Source organism: Sciurus vulgaris (genome assembly GCF_902686455.1).
Source record: "Sciurus vulgaris genome assembly, chromosome: 8".
NCBI classification, from domain to species: domain Eukaryota; kingdom Metazoa; phylum Chordata; class Mammalia; order Rodentia; family Sciuridae; genus Sciurus; species Sciurus vulgaris.
In genome coordinates, this window is record NC_136468.1 from 137,050,265 (window position 1) to 137,071,550 (window position 21,286).

General features: G+C 42.9%; 1 protein-coding gene across 4 annotated transcripts in view; it reads right to left on the minus strand.

Moving 5' to 3' along the window:
* The window catches only part of GIT2 (GIT ArfGAP 2), a gene marked incomplete at its 3' end in the record, with an annotated part of 45,220 nt that continues 23,934 nt past the window's right edge, over positions 1 to 21,286 (minus strand). The window contains exons 12-20 of one of the 4 annotated variants that reach the window (XM_079151474.1): positions 20,502 to 20,613; positions 17,278 to 17,420; positions 15,363 to 15,512; positions 11,554 to 11,802; positions 9,805 to 9,894; positions 5,428 to 5,510; positions 4,689 to 4,877; positions 702 to 765; positions 1 to 213 (exon numbers count right to left, since the gene is read on the minus strand). In XM_079151474.1, coding sequence (XP_079007600.1) covers positions 1 to 213; positions 702 to 765; positions 4,689 to 4,877; positions 5,428 to 5,510; positions 9,805 to 9,894; positions 11,554 to 11,802; positions 15,363 to 15,512; positions 17,278 to 17,420; positions 20,502 to 20,613 — 1,293 coding nt within the window. The remainder of the gene's footprint in view (positions 214 to 701; positions 766 to 4,688; positions 4,878 to 5,427; positions 5,511 to 9,804; positions 9,895 to 11,553; positions 11,803 to 15,362; positions 15,513 to 17,277; positions 17,421 to 20,501; positions 20,614 to 21,286) is intronic. The other 3 variants (XM_079151476.1, XM_079151475.1, XM_079151477.1) reach the window with 3 other exon arrangements.

The window sequence follows — 21,286 nt, forward strand, 5'->3', positions numbered from 1 at the left end:
TCAGTTGTTGTTCTCTTTGGTGGTGATGGTGACCAACTGCTTGGCGGCCTTGGCGATGTCGTAGGCACACTGGATGACCTGCTGCGTGACCAGCTGGACGTCTGTGGGTGAACCTGAGTCCCCAGGGAGGGCCTTCTTGCACTCTGACTGGAGCCGGTAGGCACTGGATGTCAGCAAGCGAAGGGAAGTTCTCACCAGGTCAGATTTGGGTTTCTAAACAGAAAAACACAGCTGTTCACACGGACGGCACGCTGTGCGCCACCAGCAAGGAACAAACATGCCTGAAAGCCTCAAGCTGCTCCACATGGTCAGAGGTGCTTTGGTGTCCACTTCTTCAATAGGCTTCTCTAAACGCTGCAAACCTTGTGGAACCGCTCTGACGCCAAGGCAGAAGTGCATGTGGGGTGATTTCAGTAGAGTGGGCTATTTTGAGGTAGTTTTAAAAATATTAACCCATGCAGTGACAGATTTCAGATAAAATTTTATTCTGTTAATGATTTGCCTTGATGTGACTTGTATATCCTAGTCTTATTAAAATCAGTATTGGGGTAGAATGAAAATCATTCAAAACCCAATGAGACTGTTTACATGTTTAAAAATTCTACATGCTACAAAATGGTTAATATGATATAAAGTTCATGAAGAAATTTCTTGTAGTTCAATTAAAAGGATCTAAAGCAAGTGAGTAGAAAGGGACTTACTTTGGGGAATAATGCTGCCATTTCTGTAACAGCTACGTGTATCCTCTCTGAGCAGGGAACATAACTGCAAAATAGAAGAGGTGAGTCAAAGACTGTCAAAATGATCTGGAGGCAGACGCGTATCAGGGACCTGAAATGTTTCCATCTACATTCCTTTAATGAAGTGGGGACAGTGGCCCACCTGCTGTGCATCCTCCACAACAGAAGGCAGAAGGTTATAAAGGTTATAAAGTGGGGTCCCTGTCCTCTGGTGAAAGTTCAGTCAATCTGTAAAAACAATCTCCAGTTGTGAAATGCGGCAACATATACTGCTGGCCAAGAGAAGGCAAAAAATAGGATCAAAGCCTCAAGTCCATCATTGCATTCTTAAATGTTTCCTTGAATAATTTCCATGCCTAAATCTACAAAGATTAAAAATAAAGGACTGAGAAAAACTCCTTAAAATTACAATTAGAGCTTATACTTTAATATCCATGGGCCATTTAGCCAACGGACCCTTCTAACTTCCTTTCACTTAAATCCATCTGAATTGTTAGGGACATAAATCTTTACTTTGAATAAAGAGAAAACACCGAGGTCTGCCTCATATACTCATTCAGACACCTACTTTGTCATGAAGTCACCATGTGCTCGTCTGTGATAAAATGCTATTAGCACTGTCAGCACTTTCTCGTATTTTGATGAGCGCTAAGAAAACAGCACACACTGAATCCTATCCTCACCCTTTCTTCCATGCTGCCTGACCTCCTAGGGCTGGAGACTCATTTGACGTTCCCTGTGGCCTTCTAAGATTGGAATTTTATAACCGCAGAGAGGAAGACATGTCCTGGCCTCACAGAGGTAAGAGGAGTACTGATTTCAGACCTGGTGGCCACAGATTCTCACCGTTCCTTATGGCAAGCCTCTTTCCACTCATGAATAGTAATCTGACTTCTTGTGATGAGAAAGGAAAGAATTAAGCCTGCTTTTATCAGGATTCTTTTTAGTATTCTGACAAGCAACAGATGAGGCCAATTTCCTGCATCTCAAAAAATGTTCAGTTTGCATGGTGAGTGTGTACAGTAGCCTACCACTGTAGTATGCAGAAGGCCAAAACCAACTGTGGGGAGCTCAGCAGCAGGGGCACGAGCTCAGCACGAACAGGACCTAGGTTTAATCCCAGCACCAAAGAAAAAAGAAGCAAAACCAAATTGATGAGGTTAAGTGGCTATTCTTGGGACAACACTGCCATCAAGTCTGGGCTTTGTGTCTCCAAGGACTAACTCACAGTGCTGGATGGATGCTGGACGTGAGCAAAGTACTTTGGGAGCAATTTTTAGTATGTGAAGAGACACTGCCACCCATGGGTATGTTTTGGCCTAACGAGAACCCATGAAGTTGGGTTTTGAATAAAGATGATCATAAGCAATCTCTACTTCTCCTCTGTAAGACATTTAGTATCAAAACTATTTTAATTAAGACTGCCTACACTGGGCACGATGGTGCATGCCTGTAATCTCAATGGTTTAAGGAGGCTGAGGTAGGAGGATCCTGAATTCAAAGCAAACCTCAGCAACTTAGCAAGACCCTAATCAACTCAGCAAGACCTAGCTCTAAATAAAGTATTTTAAAAAGGGCTGTGGATGTGGCTCAGTGGTTAATGCCCCCAAGTTCAATCTCCATACCAAACAAACAAATAAAAACCCCCAAATACTATTTTAATTAAGCCAAGAGAAGAATGGTTTATATTATTTAAAAATGCCTTCAAATGGAAAATCCTTATTTTTTTTCCTTCTGGAACTGGTATTGAACTGTGGGGCACTTTACCCCTGAGCCACATCCCCAGCCATTTTTTACATTTTTTATTTCGAGACAGGGTCTCATAAGTTGGTTAAGGCCTCACGCAGTTGCTGAGACTGGCTTAAACTTGCAAACCTCTAGCCCAGCCTCCCGAGTCACTAGGATTACAGGTGTGTGCCACCATACCCTTTTACTTTTACTTTGGTGAGCAATTAGAACCATATATGATGTACTAACAAAAATGCCAATGAATATGGAGTTAACTAGCAAATGTGAAGGGACAACAGCCTACCTGGTCCTACAGAAAGAGCCATGTCCACAGCAATCATTTGTGTCATTCATGAATGTTCCCAATAATATCCCCACAGCTAAGAACCATGCCTAAGAGTTTTATGCTCTACTGGTTAGGGCTTAATTTTGAGAAACACAATTCATCCTTGGACATCCCTGACGAGCCACACACATGAAAAGGGGCAGAGACGCATGAGATGGTACTTCTCCTGTGTCTGAGGGAGTTTATGTTTGCAAGGTCAGACTGGTTTCTTTCAAAAAGAAAATAAAAAAACACTCTGTGCATCATCAGTTGTAATCCCTGAGTATATGCACACATGTGTGTGTGAAAGACAGAAGAGGAGCAGAAAGGGGAGTGGGACTTGTAGGCCCAGGAGACAGGAACAGGCTGCAGGAAGGCAGGGTCTGAGGGGAGTTTGCTGGGCCCAGGGAACCAGGCCTCAAAGTGGTATAAGGCCTACAGGACTCCTTGAGATGAGGTGAGCAACAGATTGACAAAAGGAGAAAACCATCAAGAAAGGACTGGGTTTCATTAGTACAGCACCAGACTACAAATGAAAGCATCTTGGATATATAAGTAGCCAGAAACTCTAATAGAACACTGACCGTTTATAAAGTGTAAACTCTTTAGACCAATTCCAGTGTAAACCCAAAGCATAAGCTAATGATTAAAATCTCTGCATCATTTTCTCATGGTCCTAAAATAAAAGAGATCAGATCATGAAATGTGTTGAACGGATCTGTACATCTTAACAAAGAGAACCAAGCCCCGTATTGCAATCTCTGAAGCCAGAAATGGCCTCAGGGCAGATATTTATATTTTTGACAACTGCTAAAGAGAGCAAAATGATGTAAGCACATTTTTAGTTAGAAATACCAGCACAGCATTTCTGAATTGGAGGAAATGAAAAGTGGAGCACACTGATAAATGGGGGTTGAGGGGACTGGGGACAGAGTCATTCGTGTGTCATGATTACTTTAAACACTGTCAAGACTGTGCTGCGGAAAGCTGCAGGACACTCCACTCTATGGAATAAGAGCTACTCAGTGCCAAGGCTGTGGCCCTAAGGGGCTGTGTGCTTGTAACACGGAAGTGTCAAGCACCTGGGAAAGCAGGAAGACAGACAACTACACGATTCTGCAAAAGGAGCTGAGGAACTGTGCAGGCTCCTCTTTTTCTCTGGGAGTTTCAAGCTGTCCATCCATAAAGAACAGCTCCCATCTTTCAATAAACACACACTACTCCTCTCTTCTCCAGGGGGAAATAGTGCTACTGGGAGAAGTGTGAGCTGCACAGAAAAGGAAAAAGAGAAGGGGGAGGTGGCACAGCAGTGTCAGGGGCCCAGGGAAGAGTCACAGGCAGGCTGCATCTTTATGAGGAAGCAGAGGAAGGGGCGGTGCTGTTCCTTGCAGGGGTCAGGAGGACTTCCCTGCAGTGCTCGGCTTTGCTGACCATTAGACTGTTCTTGGGATTAAAGAAATTCTGCTCTTCTCTCAAACCTGATGGGTTGCTGTTATACAATTTTTGATGAGTGTTCTAATCCAGCCTGCTGAGGGAAACTAGGACATTATGCACAACAGTTCCTAACTACCAAAATTCTCAGAGAACAAAAGGATCAGTTACTAAGTAGAAGCCAATCCCTTCCTTCTGGAAAGAAATGACTGCAGGCTGTGCTTCTGTTCCCAGGAAGCAGAGTCTTCCTTCACGGGCAGAAAATCTTAGAAGCTACTCACATGCATATGCACGGGAACACACAGGAAGACAGATAGAGAAGATATCAGGTCCCTCCCAGGATACTGCCCGCCGGGGGTAACTTTTTCTGTTCCGTTTTCAACCACCTTGAAGTCAGCAGGTCAGAAACCATCCCCGCTCAGGGCATCCCTTTGGGAGCATGCGCAGGACTCCGGCCCACTCACCTGTCGTGTTTATTTTCCTGGGCTGCTCGTAGGAGCTCCTGTATGTTTTTGGTGATCTGTTCAGTCCTCCGGATAACATCCTCGGTGCTGGGGAGCGTGGGGCTGGGGGCAGTGTGGGGCTCTGTTGGGTCTGGCACTGAGCACTCGCCTGGCCACACCATGCTCCTTTGCCTTCCCTTTCGGCTTGACCTGCGAACAGTAAGGAAGTGGCTAACTGGGACAGGTGCATATTGCTGCTTCAGTTTCTAGGAACCACTCTTCTGCATCAGCTGAACACATACACAGGCTGACTTGTGGTTTCCTTATCCTGTTCGAAGCAGCAGGGAAGGCTCTGCTTCACCCACGGGTAGCGCTAGCCTAGAGGCCATTTCCTTCTGCCCTCCGGCTGGAAGTCAGAACCCAGTAGACAGGGTGAGGCGGGGGAAGGAGGGAATGGCGGCAGTGGGGAGGGGGTGGCATTAGAACCTCTGCCGAGGTACAGTGAAGAACCAGCCTAGTGTCCACTTAACACTGAAGTGAAGTACTGACTGTAAGCACAGACACCCAGACACGCCCAACCAGCTGGTAAAAGGGCAAAAAGCCCCTGTGGCAATAATGTGGATCAAGACATGTAGACTGTGAATCTGCGCCTGAATATTTTAAGACCTAGGTTTGAAAACAGGGACAAGGGATGCAGATGGCCAAGGCCTGTCAGGTCACTGATCCTTGAGTGCCCCCCGCACTCTTTCCATAGATATACCCCGTCTCGTCTGGCTCCGTGTCATTGGGAGTGTTGTCATAGTCACTCTCAGGGGTGCTGTTCTGCTTCTCCAGCCTGGAAGCCTACAGGAAAGAACAGGAGACCCCCATTAGTGCAGAACACAGGGCACTTCAGAGTCTTCCCAGGGAAGTAATTACCGTGAGGCTACATGGCCTTCACACCCAGACCTCATCTGGGACAGGAGCCAACCCTTTACTGAAATTTAGTAAAAATGAACAGTGGATTCAGAAATAATTTCTTTCCTTCTTTGCACCATTTTCTTCTTAGTTCAGTGGCTACTCCACAAACAGCTCCACAAACTAAACTGACGCAGTCAGGTAAGACTGTCTCATTTTGTTCTCAAGGTGGAAGAAACTCACAACAGAACAAGATGCAGTCAATAAGCAAACATGCCAGCACTTATGGATCACAGACCTTCAGTGCTGGAAGTTGTCTGCAGGTTATCTTATGGTTTAACACCAGAAGAGAAAATGAAGGGCCAAAAATATGGCTGACCGACCCAAGGACAAGAGGCTCTAGAAAAAAAAAGGACCCAGAGCCCAGGCCCCTGTATCCTGCTACAGGTATTTCCAACATTCCATGCCTGGGGCTCGGGTGACTGCTGCTGCTCAAAACCTCTGGCTCTCCAAGGTTGCCTTCAAAGATGGTTTTTATGAGCCACCTGAGAAAACTGGCATTATTAGTTTATAGCCATATGTTGTTTGTGAACCAAAATGGATATCCCAGTTGACTTTTGGTTTTAAACCACTTTTGTTTCTAAAAGTACCTGCCCTTTAAAATATAGAGACTTGGTATACTGTAGAGATTAAAAAATGGAACGTAGATTTAAAGGAGGAATTTTGAAAATGTTCTAAGAAAATAACAGCACCACTAAATACAGTGCATCCCAGGGTAACGAAATGTGAAGGGGCCTGGATCACATGCCTTTGAAGGGGACCATGTTAGTTATAGGATGTTGAATGAAAACTATTTTCCCGTGGAATGCATTTATTCATAAAATTTAAGAATTTCTTTATCTAACAGAAATTGATGCAAGCTGATTCAAACCTTAAACTGATTACCTTGCAAAATGCAAGTATAAGCTATTTCCAAATCTATCTCCTGAATTTCATCCAAGTTAATCAAAACATATGACTGAGAAATTTTATATTGATGCTGCAATAAAATGTGACTATAAGCTTTGGTTAAATACATGCAGGCTTGTACCTTCATCTAAAGAATAACTACTTTAGAGTAAGTCAAGCCAGGCACAGTAATGCACGCTTACAATTCCAGCTAAGCAGGAGGCCCAGATAGCAGGATCACAAGTTTAAGGCCCTCCTGGGCAACGTAGTAAGACCCCATCTTGAAATTAAAAAAAAAAAAAGGCTGGAGATGTAGCTCAGTGGTAGAGTTCTTGCCTAACATGTATGAGGCCTTGGATTCAATCCCCAGTATAGGAATGAAAAAAAAAAAAAAAAAGAAAGAAAAGAAAAAGAAAAAGAGTAAATTGGTTCATAGAAGTCTAAATAAGGTCTAATAATTTGCTCATTACTAATAGTTCTGTTTGGCCCTCTGAAGGCCTTGTGGGTACTGGCCAGTCCCAGGGTGAGGGTCCCTCCTCAGTCACACCACATTTTGCTTCCTGTCCCTACGGTCTCCCTCTTTTTCTCTCCCAGACAAGTGTTCTCTGCTGAGATCTTACAATTTCCGCAAGATGCTCTACGTGGTCCCTACCCACTCTAATAGAAGATACTTGCTTTGGGCTCCTGAAGTTTACCATAAACTTTTACTCTAGTCACTCAAATTCATTTAGCAAAAAATTAAAAGCATATAAGCCACATAAGGAGTCTATAAAACTAAGTTTTATAAAATCTGCTAGAAGTTTTAAGATCCCTTTGTTTATATCTCCTACTGGTAAGTAGTCCTGCTTCACCTGTAGTACATTTTGATCTGGTTTTAAGAAATGCGTCAGAGGAGCTGGGTGTGGTGACGCACGCCTGTAATCCCAGTGGCTCAGGAGGCTGAGGCAGGAGGATTGAAAGTTCAAAGCCAGACTCAGCAAAAGCAAGGACCTAAGCAACTCAGTGAGACCCTGTCTCTAAATAAAATACAAAATAGGGCTTGGGATGTGGCTCAGTGGGGTCAAGTGCCCCTGAATTCAATCCCCGGTACCTGCCCCCTGCCAAAAAACAAACAAACAACCCCCGCCCCCAAAACCCAAAAACCAGAAATGAATCAGTGAATTACTGGTTACCAGAAGTTGGGATGGAAGACAAAAGGTAGGCACCATATCCAGTGCAGGGAAGAGTGACACCAGGGTCTTCCAGACGTGAACTCAGAAAACCAAAAAACTCTCCAAACTCTTCTTGCCTTTGCAGGGAACGTCTGACTAATCTTTAAATTTATTTTCATTTAGTGTGTGTGTATACAAACACAAAACTGGTAAAAACTTCAAAAGTTACACTTAAAATAATTATACTGGAAAGTTCATCCAGAGCTGCTCTAGTGAAAAAAATTAAACTCAGAAAATTCCACTTTTTATAACGGATCATTTTGACTTCCTTGATGTAAATTTGATAGTTACAGATCTAATGCTTTACCCACAATGATCAAAAGTATAAAGTTTCTTTTAAACATTATAGAGGAGTAACAATTCACAAACCCACCCAAAGTACTCAGGTAATGTTCCTCAAGTATAGAAACAATTACCTGGGAAGTCAGTTACTTACGCATTAAGTCCTTCATCGTTGTCAACAAAAGCAAACAGGTTTCAATGTAGCCAGCATTTAATTTTATGAGAATTATTGTGAACATGCAGAGCCAAGAGCCATTGGTTAAAAGTGTTGCTCTCTCAAAGCTGTTAATAGAAAAGTTACCTTATAGCTGGTGCTGGTTCAGTTTATTTAATAGATTTGCAGTTTTCTCTGAATATAGACATGTCATAAATATCTAAACCCAGGATGAAGTCATCATGAACAACTAAGGTGATCAGTTTAAAAGACTTCACTGTTAATTTTGTATAAAACTGTCTCTCAGTAAGCAGTCTTTGCAATGATTTTTGAAGCTACCAAAAAAAAAAAAAACCCACAAAACTTTTTTTAAACCCACAAAATTTCATAGTGGACAGAAGAGGTTTACTTGACTCACTGACACAATTTCAAATGAGATATTTCATTCCTATTTGGCTGTCCTTTAGTTTTACTAGAACAACAACATTACAAATAAATTTTAGGACTGCTTGGAAGACTGTGTGATGTATCAAGAATTCTTTTTAATAGATAACTTCAAAAGTGCAATAATGAATTTCAAAAGGGCCTAAGCTAGTTCCATGCCACTGACAGTGGACAGAGGATTCTCCGTGGTTCCTGGTTCTGGGGACTGGACGAAGGCTCAGTGTGAATTCCCCCTGGTCTGTAAAGGTGGTCCCCGGCTCACTGCCGCCTTCCTTCCTTTCACCTTTGCTATAATATCCTTTATTGAAAAAAAGCCTGAGATAGAATCTGAATACAGGTCTTCAAACTTGGGCTGTTTGCATGGCTTCCCCAGCATGGAGAGGACATGCTGCAGTCATATCCTCAGTGCATGATAAAAAAAAAAAAAAAAAAAAAAAAAAAATTTTTTTAAATGACAGTGCCTTTGGAAACAGGGACTATGTTGCTTATAACTGACTTACCAAAAGGCTGGGTATAAAGAGATGCTTAATACCTGTTGCCTGGCTATACTAAAAGGAGCTTACCTGGATCATGTGTTGCTCTCGGGAATATAAATTACACACCAGCAGGCTGGGTCTGACTAACCAACGCAGGTGAACGGCTAGCTCTCTGCTAACAGCTACCTGTATCCTCCATCAATGAATGCTAAGTGTTATAATTCTGATTTAGGATGCAGAGTCTGTAAAACCTTGGTTTGGAAAGTATGGTGCTGACATAAAATATGTCAGCAGTTTAAAGTTTTCATGCCAGTCCAAATGGAACAGTTTTAATCTGTTAAGAGCAGCTCTGAATAAATTGGACAGATGTGCCCTATTACAATATTTAACCAGCAGCCAGCTAATTTTGTAATTATTTTAAAAAGACAGTATGCTCAGAATAAATGCTATAGGGTGATTTGCGAACTGTTAAACACAATGTGAAAATGAGCAATGTGGAGTTAGATAAGGGGGAGGCCGCCTTTCCACAGCATACGTGCGTGTGCGTGTATGCACGAGTGTGCGTGCCCGCTGCACTTTGGGAAACCAGGACGGAAGCCAGCACCACCTCATGCAGGACAGAGGGCAGTTAGCAGGGGACAGGGACAGGAGGGCCAGCGCCCAAGCACAAAGCGCCCAGGAGCACTGTCCCTCCTCCAGAGCAGACCATTCAGAGTGTACTTAACCCTTCGGGTGCTTTCGTCCCTCGACCAGGAAAGTGTGGAGGGGAAGGAAGGCAGAGATGAAGAGGAGGTCACAAGCGCACTCCTCCCGATCTGGAAGGGGAAAGAGAAACACACTCGGGAAAACACAAAACAAACACGAGCCCGGCCACCTACCCTGGCTTCAGGAAGAGAATCCAGAAGGCAGCATCCCATGTCGGGGGAGTCCTGAACTCTCAGTGACAGCCCAAGACCCGGCCCCAGGGGCCTGGAATCCCCGGGAAATCACTCTGAATTTAAAAGACTCCTTTTTTCCATATGGGAAAAGAAGACCTAGTAGATGGGTCACGTTTGCTAACAGTGATTTCCAATGAAGAGTCTAAACTGAACTCGTTTTTTCAATCAGGACTAATATGAGAGACTGTGTGCAAGATTACACATGGTACACGCCACCACTCTAACCTGCAGCACTGCAATTACAGAACTTCTGCAATAATATCACTTCCCTACATTCTCAACTCTTCTAAATACAAAGTACACTGTAAAAGCTAACAAAGGTTGCTCTTCCCGATTTTTTTTAGTCATACAAAAATAAGTTTAACAGCATTCCTTTACACTAAATGTATCAAATCAATTGCCTTCGAGTTTTAACCCAAACAACTTCAAACTGAAATAATGGACTCAATTACTTGTAACAACATTGCAGTTTTACCACTGTGCAATTTAACACAATTAAACTAGGGTTTAATATACTAGATTGTATCCTTTGCTTTGCATTTACTCTGAGAATTTGGAACTCATAAACAATTTGAAGAAATTATAACTCAATGTTCAAAATGGTAAACATTAGACTCTGAAGAAGCAATGTGTAACGTTTGAAATGTCTGTAACTTTTTTTAAATACAGAATTTTTTTGTGTGTGTGTGGCAATTCTGGGGATTAATCCAAGGTCCTCACACATGCCAGGCAAACACTCTACCACTGAGTCACATCCCCAGGCCCCAAACTTAGATTTTTTAAAAATAAATTTATCCAAAACACATATTTGAAAACCTCAGAACACAATACTTATCTCATTGCAAAATGAGATTGTTAGAACGCTGGTATAGAATAGTCTACATCAGTTTTAAGCACAACAGTTTTAAGGTGGATGTAGAGTTCTAACAATTCATTCTGAAGAGAAGACAAGGCCACACTTCCTGCGGGAAGGGGAGGAGGAGGATGCAAAGGCTCACAGCATGGGTGCTGGGAGCCTGGGAGCCTGTGTCAGGCTGCAGAGCCTGGGTCTTCTAGACTTGGCTGGTGTACTGGCCACAAGTGCCACCTGCTCATGAGGGAGGAGCCAAAAGGTATCTTTTCTCCTAAGGGCTCCAGGGCCTAAAGAGGCACAACCCTGTCTACCTCAAAGAGGACACTTCTGCTAGTAACCTTTACCATTTGCTTTTGTTTTTGCAAATGGGGAAGGAAGGAAGCTTTACACAAAATGTTCCATCAGGAAATGGCTGGGAAATATATCAGGGAAATGAGGAGGAAAGGGGACTGGGAATTGAGCAAGAGCCAGAATCTCCAGCTTGACCAGAAAACATTCAGCCCACGGCCTGTGTGCTGTCGGAACACCACAAACACCCGTGAACACATTAACACAGCAAAAACAAGGCCGACTCTCAGAGCCCAGGTTGGCAAAGCAGACGCACAGGGATCTTGGGTTCAGAAGGAGGGAGAGAGCAGTCGGGCTACATAGTGAGCAGTGGAAGCACCAGGAGTGTTACTTACGTGCGCAGGGAAGGGCTGGAGTCTCGTCCTGCTCTCCTCAGGGTGGTTTGCTTCTCCCATTGGGAGATATGGTTTCTGACCTGATCCCGTCTCGTACATGGACATGGGCCTACTGCCCCGGGCAGATGGACGTCGCTTTAAGGAAGAGTGGCTGGAAGTCTCTGGGTACTCAGAACCAGTTTGCACCTGGTACACATTGGTTGTGGCCTGTTTCCTGAGGTTCGAGTTTTCACTCTGAAGTGTTTGAAGCTGAAAAAAATGTTTGGCAGTGGGACTGTGTTTTCCATAGCAAGCAGACAAAGCAAACACCAAGTAAACCAACACAACTACCAGCTTTACACAATAAGAACAAAAAGGCCCAGCTGGGTTCAAAGTCAAAGGCAACTACAAACAAGGACTTCTTCCAAATTGAGTGAAATGCAATCAACTTACTTCATCATGCAGCCAATTGGATGGTTTAATTTCTGAATGTGGGGAAGTTGCAGTCTGGGCTTTTTTAAAACTAAACATCTAACTAGTTAAAATTTGTTACAGCAGGCTGAGAAATGTTCACAGGCAAGCTGTATTTTGAATTTTTTTAAGGCTGGTTCAGGCAAGAGCTTGAGACCATTAGTAGTACATCACTGAGGTAACTTGCTGTTCAAGTGAGCCCTGAGCAATTTGCAAATGCCAAAAATGACAGCAGACACCATGGAAGCAGCACAAAGGTAACTAGAGTTGCTCTGCAAAGCGAGGAAGACAGCAAGGCTCAGCTGATGGAGAATCAGATCAGCTACTGCTTTCCAAGGAGCCAACAAGAAAGATTAGGATCAGTAAATTGGTATTATATCAGACTCTTGATATTCCAAACAATTCAGCACTTTTTTAGAAAAGTAAGAGGGAATTGGATCATGGTTAAGTTTGCCACGTTAACACATCACAAAGAAAACCGAAAACCTAGGGGACCCTCAGTGTCTTCACATGAAGGACTGCTCCACGCGGCACACTCGCTGCCTCTTGGTGACCGTCATCATCTGGCTGGGGCTGGAGTACCTGGCCTCCCTCCTTTGACTTTGTTGCCCAACAAACACGAGATTTGTGGGGCTGGCTTTGAACACACTAAGCTGCCTGGCACCAACCCATTCTAGTCAGACACTGTCACTGGAGACCTTGAATGCTCTCTTTGCTCCTCACACACAGGCTGCTTCATGGTTATGGGATCAGCAAGGAACCCTGGGGCTCTTTAGTATCTGGCAGTTTAAACACAAATAACTGTGGCCATCCTGCACAAGGTCCTTCCCCTCCGGTGTGCCTTCATCCTCCACGACACTTTATAAGCAGGGTGTGGTATGAATTCAGCTGTCTACCCTTTGACAGAGACTGTAAAATTTGACCAAATTCCCTTCCAGTGCCAGGGTTAAAGTCCATAAGCAACTGTGTCTGCATCAGAAGATCCTTACTCTTCTGATAGCAACCCATGCAGAGCTAGGAGTTACTTTCAATTTCTACTTAGAAAGCATCCATCTGGGAAAAACACATCAACAGTGGCTGCTCCTCTTCATTTATTAGCATCCTTTCCAAGCAACTGTTAAATGTGGAAGAGCAAATAAAAATCACGCTACTTTGTCAACTCAATAAAGAAAAAATTTTCGCCCAGATTTAAAATCAAATAGATTCCACACCTTGGTATTAGTAATGCCAAACCTCTGTGATAACGTGGCTTCCTGCCACAGGAGGGCCATTCCTTCTCAGTCTCCTTGAAGCGCAAGCCATGGAGTGACAGACTGCTTCTACACCACAAAGGCTTGAGGGTCTAACTTGTACTTGTAATCTGCTTTCCAACCAGAGACAGCTGCAAAGTGACAAGCAGCCATGTAGGGAAATCCCTACATTCCAGGACACACATAGGCGTGAGGTGCCTGTCAAAACTATTTATTGAGGAACCTGTGACCTAAGTGAAATGGTCAAGGTTCCAAAGAATGAGGAACATAAGTGACCCATGTCCCAAACATGACTTCCAGTGTTTGCCTGTGTGAAAAGCCTCTGTTAAGAGTTTCCAGACAAGGCCTTGAAATCAGAAAATTTATCTAACACTGTTCAAGCCTGTGAAACATCCAGCCTAGATTTTGCTGGAATGTGTTCTGAGATGAACACAAGTTTCTGGTTTTAATTTTAAAAATTTTAGTGCTTTGTATTTACAGAGATGTCCTTGGATAACTTTTAATGAAGTTTATCTTAGTAAGAACCAGGCTATGTTTTTGTTTGGAATAAGTATGGCAGGAAATAAAAAGTTACAGATAATTAACTAGTTTCAGAAATTAAAAGCATTTCTAAGAATTGAAGAGATAATCAGTGAGCAATAGCAAGTAATTCCACTCTGCATTTCTTAAAGAAGCTCAAGACATTTGCTCTCACAGATAACAAAGTTATCTTTGGTGAGTTCAACATATACTAAAGGAACATTATAGAATGAAAAAAAAAGGTGATGCTTGGAAGACTGAATTATAATGGTAATGTTAGGAATGTTTTAGAAAAAATAATCTCAAGAAAATTATTAGTCTGATTAATGGGACAAACTATAACCTAATAAACAAATCTTATTTCAGAAAGGGCAAGATGTGCAAGTCCTGCATGTTACGGCCAAGGGGCTCTTGGTCAGTCTCAGTCACAGCTGCTTGGCAGCTGGCACTGGGTTGGGAGGTGCAGAACAGGGTCTGTGTGTTTAAAGGAAACTGATCTGCAGAGGTTCTCACTCCCTGCACGGTAGCTATCAGAGCCACTGATTTCAAAAGTTCTCAAAAAATGTCCCAAACCCTGATCAAACCCCAGAGAAGGTGCACAGCTTACTTCCCTAGCGAGGACTGAGTCCTAGGCTTTCCATTAGGAAGCAGCACTGAAAAGCACAGGCCAAAATGAAATGCACCTTGTGACCAGGTCTTGAAGATGAATCTGAAACATTATTCCTTGATGACAGTAAAAAGACACAGATAATAGTCTGCTTTGTTTCTGTTTATGGGAAGCATAAAAATCTCATTTTTGAAGAGAAATGGATGACATGAGCAATACCCAGGAAGTCTTGGGCAAAATGGAACTTTCCCTTTCCTTCTCTTGGCCTTCTCATAAAGAATCACACAGGTGATTCCTCTTCACTGTATGCTTTAGAGATTAGTGTATTCATGCAGTTTTGATTCTCTCAAAAGGTAATGAATGAGAAAATTCTGAACTGATGGCATCATGTCTTTCTAGTACACAGTTCTTCTCAGTACGATGGAGTGTGTGTTCTCTTATTTCATGAGAAGCTACTCTGAGATGGGCCCTCCTCTGGGTTCTGAGGACACCATAAGTAAGTGGTAAGTACTGGTGACAAATAAGGTAGGGACCTGGGGGAGGACTGCCAGGCTGGGGGTGGGTAAGGACTCAGGAACAGGGAGAGCATCCCGCAAGGTGTGGGCTGGGACTAACATGCAGATAAACACACACCTCTGTCCAGGACTTTGGCCTGCTCCATCTCCACGGTGTGATTACTCTTGAGGACCAGCAATAGAAAGAACCACACCCATGCAGAGGCATCCAGATTCCCAAGAAGCACAGACTAGGTATTAGGTTTCTCCTACTTGGGGAATTTACTCTGGATATACTCCTAATTAGAGCTATTTCATTTCAAATATCCAAACACATCCTGCTTCCAAAATGACAGCTTGGCCCCATGATTTCTAGGTCTGTTACAGTAACTGTTTTCCTTCCCTCTGATCACAAGCATGGTGCCTAGGATTCTTCCTTATACTATGGGATTAAAGAGTCAACCGTCCTGGCATTTATTGACATGTTACCTTTTTCTGCATAATTCTCAGCTCGTCACTCAAGTTGTTATTCACCTTCATTAGCTGTTGTATCTTGGCCTCAGAAACCACTAGAGCGTTTTTGACCTCCATAAATTCCTGTACAGTGATTGGTCCATCTGATAAATCTGAATCTAGGCTCTAAAAATAAATTGGGGAAAATGTTCACAATCTGAGATGATGATAACATTAAAGACTAACAGCTAAAGAATGTCCAATTCTGGGCATGCCAGCTGAATTTCAAAATTAAACCAAATCAAGGCTTGTGAGATAAATGTAAAATTGAAACATAAAAGTAGGGTCACTATAATTAATACTTAAAAAATTTTCAAGTCAGTACTTTCTAATGGAGCAGTCAAATCTGCTGACATTGTCTGAGGAGGTTTGTCCTGTCTTGCATGTTTTTCTTGCTCAGTCATTTCCTTTTTTATCCATTCTTTCATTAATTCATTCATTCCAACATTTTTTATTGAACATTAAGCAATTCCTAGGGGCTTGGGATGTATCAGAAAAGAAAACAAGACAAAGATTCCTGCTTCCATGGTGTTTATATCCCAGCCACATGACAGAGGGAAAAATAAAAATAAGCAAATATACAGTATGATTGAAGGTGATTAGTGCTGTGGAAACAGACAAATGGAGCAGGGCAGGGGCTGCAGGAGCTGAAGAAGGGGTGCAGGTGGGCTGCACATTAGGGAGCTGAGGTAGCCTTTGGATAGAGCCTGAGCAGTGAGGGAATCAGTCAGATGGTGTCTGGAGGAGGCGCTTCCAGCTGACAGCAGAGCTCAGCTAGAGGAAGCAGGTGTGGGAGGCGGAGGGGTAGGAACTGGCTGGTCAACAGAGAGCCCATCCAGGAGGGTCCCATGGTGGCCTTGGCTTTCACTGAGGGAACCAGCAGCTTTTGGACAGTGTGGGCAGAGGTGTCCCCTCCATCTGCCAATGGCACAATTCTCAGTCGTGTAAGACGGGAGAGTCCAGACACATCTTCTGTAAGTCTATCTTCCCAGACCCTTCTGTCTACTTTCCTGTTCATGCGTTCTCTGTGCCTGCAGACCATCTGAGGGCCAGTCCTGGGGATTCCCCATGGGTGGTCCACTAAGATCCTGGGGCCCTCTCCTGCAGCTCACACCCTGGTGCCTCAGTATCTCCCATTGGGATCCTCCTAGCTGAGGCATCTCACATCAGCCCATCTAGACTTCTTCAGGAGCATCCTAGCTGGGTTCTCTCCCTCTGCCCTCTGACATTTGCCCTCCTCCATGCCTAACGTCCCCCAGGCTCTGAAGTGCCCTCTAGGCCTTGGCTCCCAGGCTGGTGTCACATTTCTCCTGTAGCAGCTCTGAGTCCCACTCCTTTGGACTGTCTCTTCTCATGCCCAGAGACCTGAGCTTCACTTTCTCTTTGCTCGGCCATGCTGTCCTGCCTCCCTCGTGTGCACCCTCGAAGGCCCATCCTGAGAGCAGCCACGTACCAAGCCTTCTCAGTGCTCCTCAGTTCCGGGATCTCACCTCTTGCTCCTGCTTGGCCTAACACTGTTGCTCTCTCATTTTACTACAGCGATCACTCCTCCCAGGCAGCACCATCCTCTTGGGAAAGGAACTAGGCCTTGTTTGGGAGATTTATGATCCCGAGAAGGCACTTGGTAAACCGTCCCTTCTCACAAGCTTCACGAAGTCATGACAGTGGCAAGGCCCTCAACACTTGGCTCAGGGAGGAAGGACTCCATTCTACAGCCATTTACCTTTGTCACCTTTCCTTGGCCTGAGCTAGGAGTGAACCTGACTTTGAAAAAGCTCTACAGCACCTCTGGCAGGGCTAGCCCTCGCCTGACAATGTAGGCAATTCTGCAGGAGGAAGATGTTGTTTAAAGAAACCTATCCGCCCTTCTGTACCAGGTGTGTCCTCTCACCTTCTGCCGGTTTGCCTTGCTTGCTGTGGTTTCCAGATCTGTGTCTTCATCGGATGCTACACTGTCATAGTCTGGCTGGTCGTTGTCTTGACTCTCAATACTGTGCTGGTTATTGAGTGTTTTCAGTATGAGCTCCACATTGTCTGTCAAGAGAAGCAAACAATTTACTTCAGGCTCAACACATCTTTTCCCTTCCAAAAAAAATTTACTGGAATGACTTTTTGGTTTAGTCATTTAAAGGTCTGAAAGAAAATAACAAATAGTAATGTTATGTTCACATCAACAGTGGGATAGCAGAGAAAATGATCCACCTTATGGGCAGATGTATGGAGGGACTCAAGCAACCATCTGATCCAGCTGCCCAAAGTGGGCAATTAAGGAGATGGCTTAGGAAGGAGCTGCCTGGAATGAGGGGTGGATTCCCAGGTATGTATACACATGGTGTTGCCCCAGATCATAAAGCCGTAAGATAACATAATATGATTTGATTACACTTGTAACATGTTCACAAGGTAATGTCAAGTCAAAACTGAAAGTAAACTGTTAAACTGGAACCTAGAAACTAGGTGCTCAAGAACACTGGCAGTTAGTCACCTGAATCCGAGGAAGGAACAGGGAGGGAATGGATCCAGTGGACACGCATGTATGCATTATTAGGAGTGTCAATTCCATGGGGAGGGGCGGGGATGATTTAGAGGCTTTGACACATTTTGAATAAAAAATTTCATTTCACAGACTACCCAAGTCTTTCCCGTTTCCCTGAGGTGCCTCAAGCTCACCTGGGACTTCTAATGTTGTTTTCCAGATATCCTGATGGTGCTATCTGGGTGATGAATTACAGTTTGTTAAGAGGACTACGTTCAATTTTAATTTTGTTTAAAAACGCATGAATATATGTGATTACAGAAGTAATAAAGATTAAACATAGGAGCCAGGTGTGGCGGTGTACCCTATAATCCCAGCAACTTAGGAGGCTGATACAGGAAGATCAGAAATTCAAGGCTAGCCACAGCAACTTAGGGAGGCCCTAAGCAACTTAGTGAGACTCTGTCTCAAAGTAAATAAATAAAGTTAGCTAGTAAAGGGAACTGCTGGGGATGTAGCTGTGTTAAAGCACCCCTGGGTTCAATCCCCCAGTACAAAAGAAAAAAGAAAAAAAAAAAAAGAAAGATTCAATATAGAGAATTGGAAACCAGTGAGCAAGGAAGACAGAAATTACCTATGGTCAATGTTATGTGCTGATTTCTTTCTTTCTTGTCTTTTCTTTACATGTACACACAGACAATTATTGTTAGTTTCAGTAGTTATGTTCTAAAAAGCTGCTGGGACTACTGAGTGAGCCAATACCAAAACACAGCTCCCAGGAGAAATACAGGGTTAGGCTCCTGTGAGCCTCTGGGCACATTCTCACCAACTGATCAACACACAGTCTTGTTTTGTGTGTTTTTCTTTTTAAAGACACCTTATTTAATACACATGGTTGAGTCATTAACGTCGAATCTCTGACCATCAGCACTATAAGTCATTCAAGAACAATATTCGTTGAACATACATTTTATCTGTAAGGCACATCTCAGCTTCTTCTTTTTTTCAGTTTTTTCTGGAGATAGAAACCAGGGTCTCATACGTGGCAGGCAAGTGCTTCACCTCAGAGCTACATTCCCAGCCCCAAGCACCGAAGCCTCCTTGCCCTTAGAACACTAGATAGCACCCTTGGCATGCTTAGGGCTACTTTTTTTTGATACTAGGGATTGAAACCAGAGGGTGCCTAACCACTGAACCACATCCCCAGCCATTTTTATTTTTTTGAGACAGGGTCTCAGTAAGTTGCTTAGAGCCTCGCTAAGTTGCTGAGGCTGGCTTTGAACTCATGATCTTCCTGTCTTAGCCTCCATAGCTGCTGGGATTATAGGCACCTGGCACTTAGGGCTACTTTTAAAAGGCAAAATCATCAGCAAGAAGCACAACAGTGTGAAAACTATGGCAGGAAACAGGAGGCAAGGATGCCTTGCTCCACGTCAGTCAGGAGTGTACATTAGGTGCCTGCAAGTTTTTGGCACTCAGCATACATTTGAGAATGACCTCAAAAGTACATCAAGTATTGAATTTGGGGGTTACAGATAAAGATGAATTTGCAACTATGGAGTCTGCAGATGAAGATCAAGTGTGTGCACATATTAACATGTGGTACACACTTGTATATATGTATGTATATAAATGTTTTCCTTACAAAATTGGGATTATAGTAACCTTTAAAATTTATTTCTTTATTCCATATTCTCTAGAAAAAAAGATGTTTGTATACCACTTAAATATGTAACTAGTCACTCCTCTACTAATGATTGCTTAGTCTAGTTTTTGGTGTCATACATAACATGCCTGTAACATTTCTGATTATTTCCCTTCAATTAAGTGGAGGCACTTTTTCAGACTTCGAATTTAAGCAACCCTTGGCACCGCACCTTCCCCAAAATGAAAACACCTTCCAGAACTTCTTTATTCCTGGCTGACCTGATACAATCAAATGCTTGAATAAGCAAGAGGAAAGAACACACTGTTGTCAGGTAACGATTCCTATCTTGTGGGAAAAGTGATACTTACTAGAAACTTAATTTTTATGGTACATTACTTTATGTTTAAATGCCTTAAATAAAAAAGTATAATTTCTATAATGACAACAATAACAGTCACACAGTAATGGGCTGGAGAGGAAGCAGTTCTTAAGCACAGAGACAATCCCTGGGCTACTGAGCAAGACCCAACAGGGCACTTCTGATACGGATGCTCAGAGTCCCCTTCACAGTTTTGAGCCACAGACTTCTCACTGCAGACATTTAAAACTGACAGGAACAAAGTTTAATTATTTAGAACTCAGTTTTGGAGATAAGCAGTAGTAGATGAGATGCAATTTCAATTAGAAGAATTTCATTTCTTATGTCCTTAGTAAGATTTAAGTGGAACTTTTGGGTTAATTTCAGGGTGCCTTTTTATTGGTAATGTAAATAACTCCAAAAGAAAAAAAATCATACCTAAGATAAATCTGAAATGGTTAATAATTTCAAATACTGTTAATTCCCCAGGACTGAACTTCTCATCACAATGTATTACCAATAAAACTTATAAGACTGCAACCTATCATGTCAATGACTACTTTTACAATGTAAAATTCAGCACTTGTGTCTTAGAAGGCCCCAAAAGCACACAGTTAGAGGTAAGACGCTTACCTTTTGAACCAGAGAGAGGACTGCCCTGCTGTCTCCTCTTGGCGTCACTGAGAATGTCGATGACCAGTGTGGCAAACTCATGGGCATTAAACCGAGCTAATTTCTGTCTACCCTAAGGGTGAGAAGATAATTGGAAATATTCTCACTGTAAAAATACAGACACCAACAGTTTGCCCTAACTAGTTAGACTACTGAGAAGTTTCTGCAAAGATATTCCAGCCCAATCAAAGTATAATCAGTCACAGCTATAATCAAATCAAAACATTATTTTCCATGAGACGAGGTTAAGACCATTTATATCAAAAACTCTTAACATTTAAATTCTCCCAATCTGTATTTGTTTTTGTGAACAAGAATACAATGGATTTAGCTGGGGATCCAGCTCAGTAGTACAGCACTTGCTTAGCATGCCCGAAGCCCTGGGTTTAGTCCCCAGCACCACTTGCCTGCCTACCTATCTAAATAAATAAAATGGTTCTACTTAATGTTTTTCTTCCATTAATGATTTACTTTTGAATTAGACACAGTAGTGGAAAATTAGTTTGAATGAAAATTTCTAAATTTCAAGATAAAGCTGTAGTCCAGATGTGGGGACTCCGTCTTTATTTATAGCCTAGCTAATAATAAAAAACTGAAGCACTTTCCTTGTTTACTCACTGCTTCTCTTGGAAGCTGAGATGATTTTTAATGCACTACTTTTATATATAGTGCTTTGATAAAAATCACTGTATAAATATATTTTAATTTTATTACAACATTTTCCCAAAGAAGAACTCCTCTGTAAA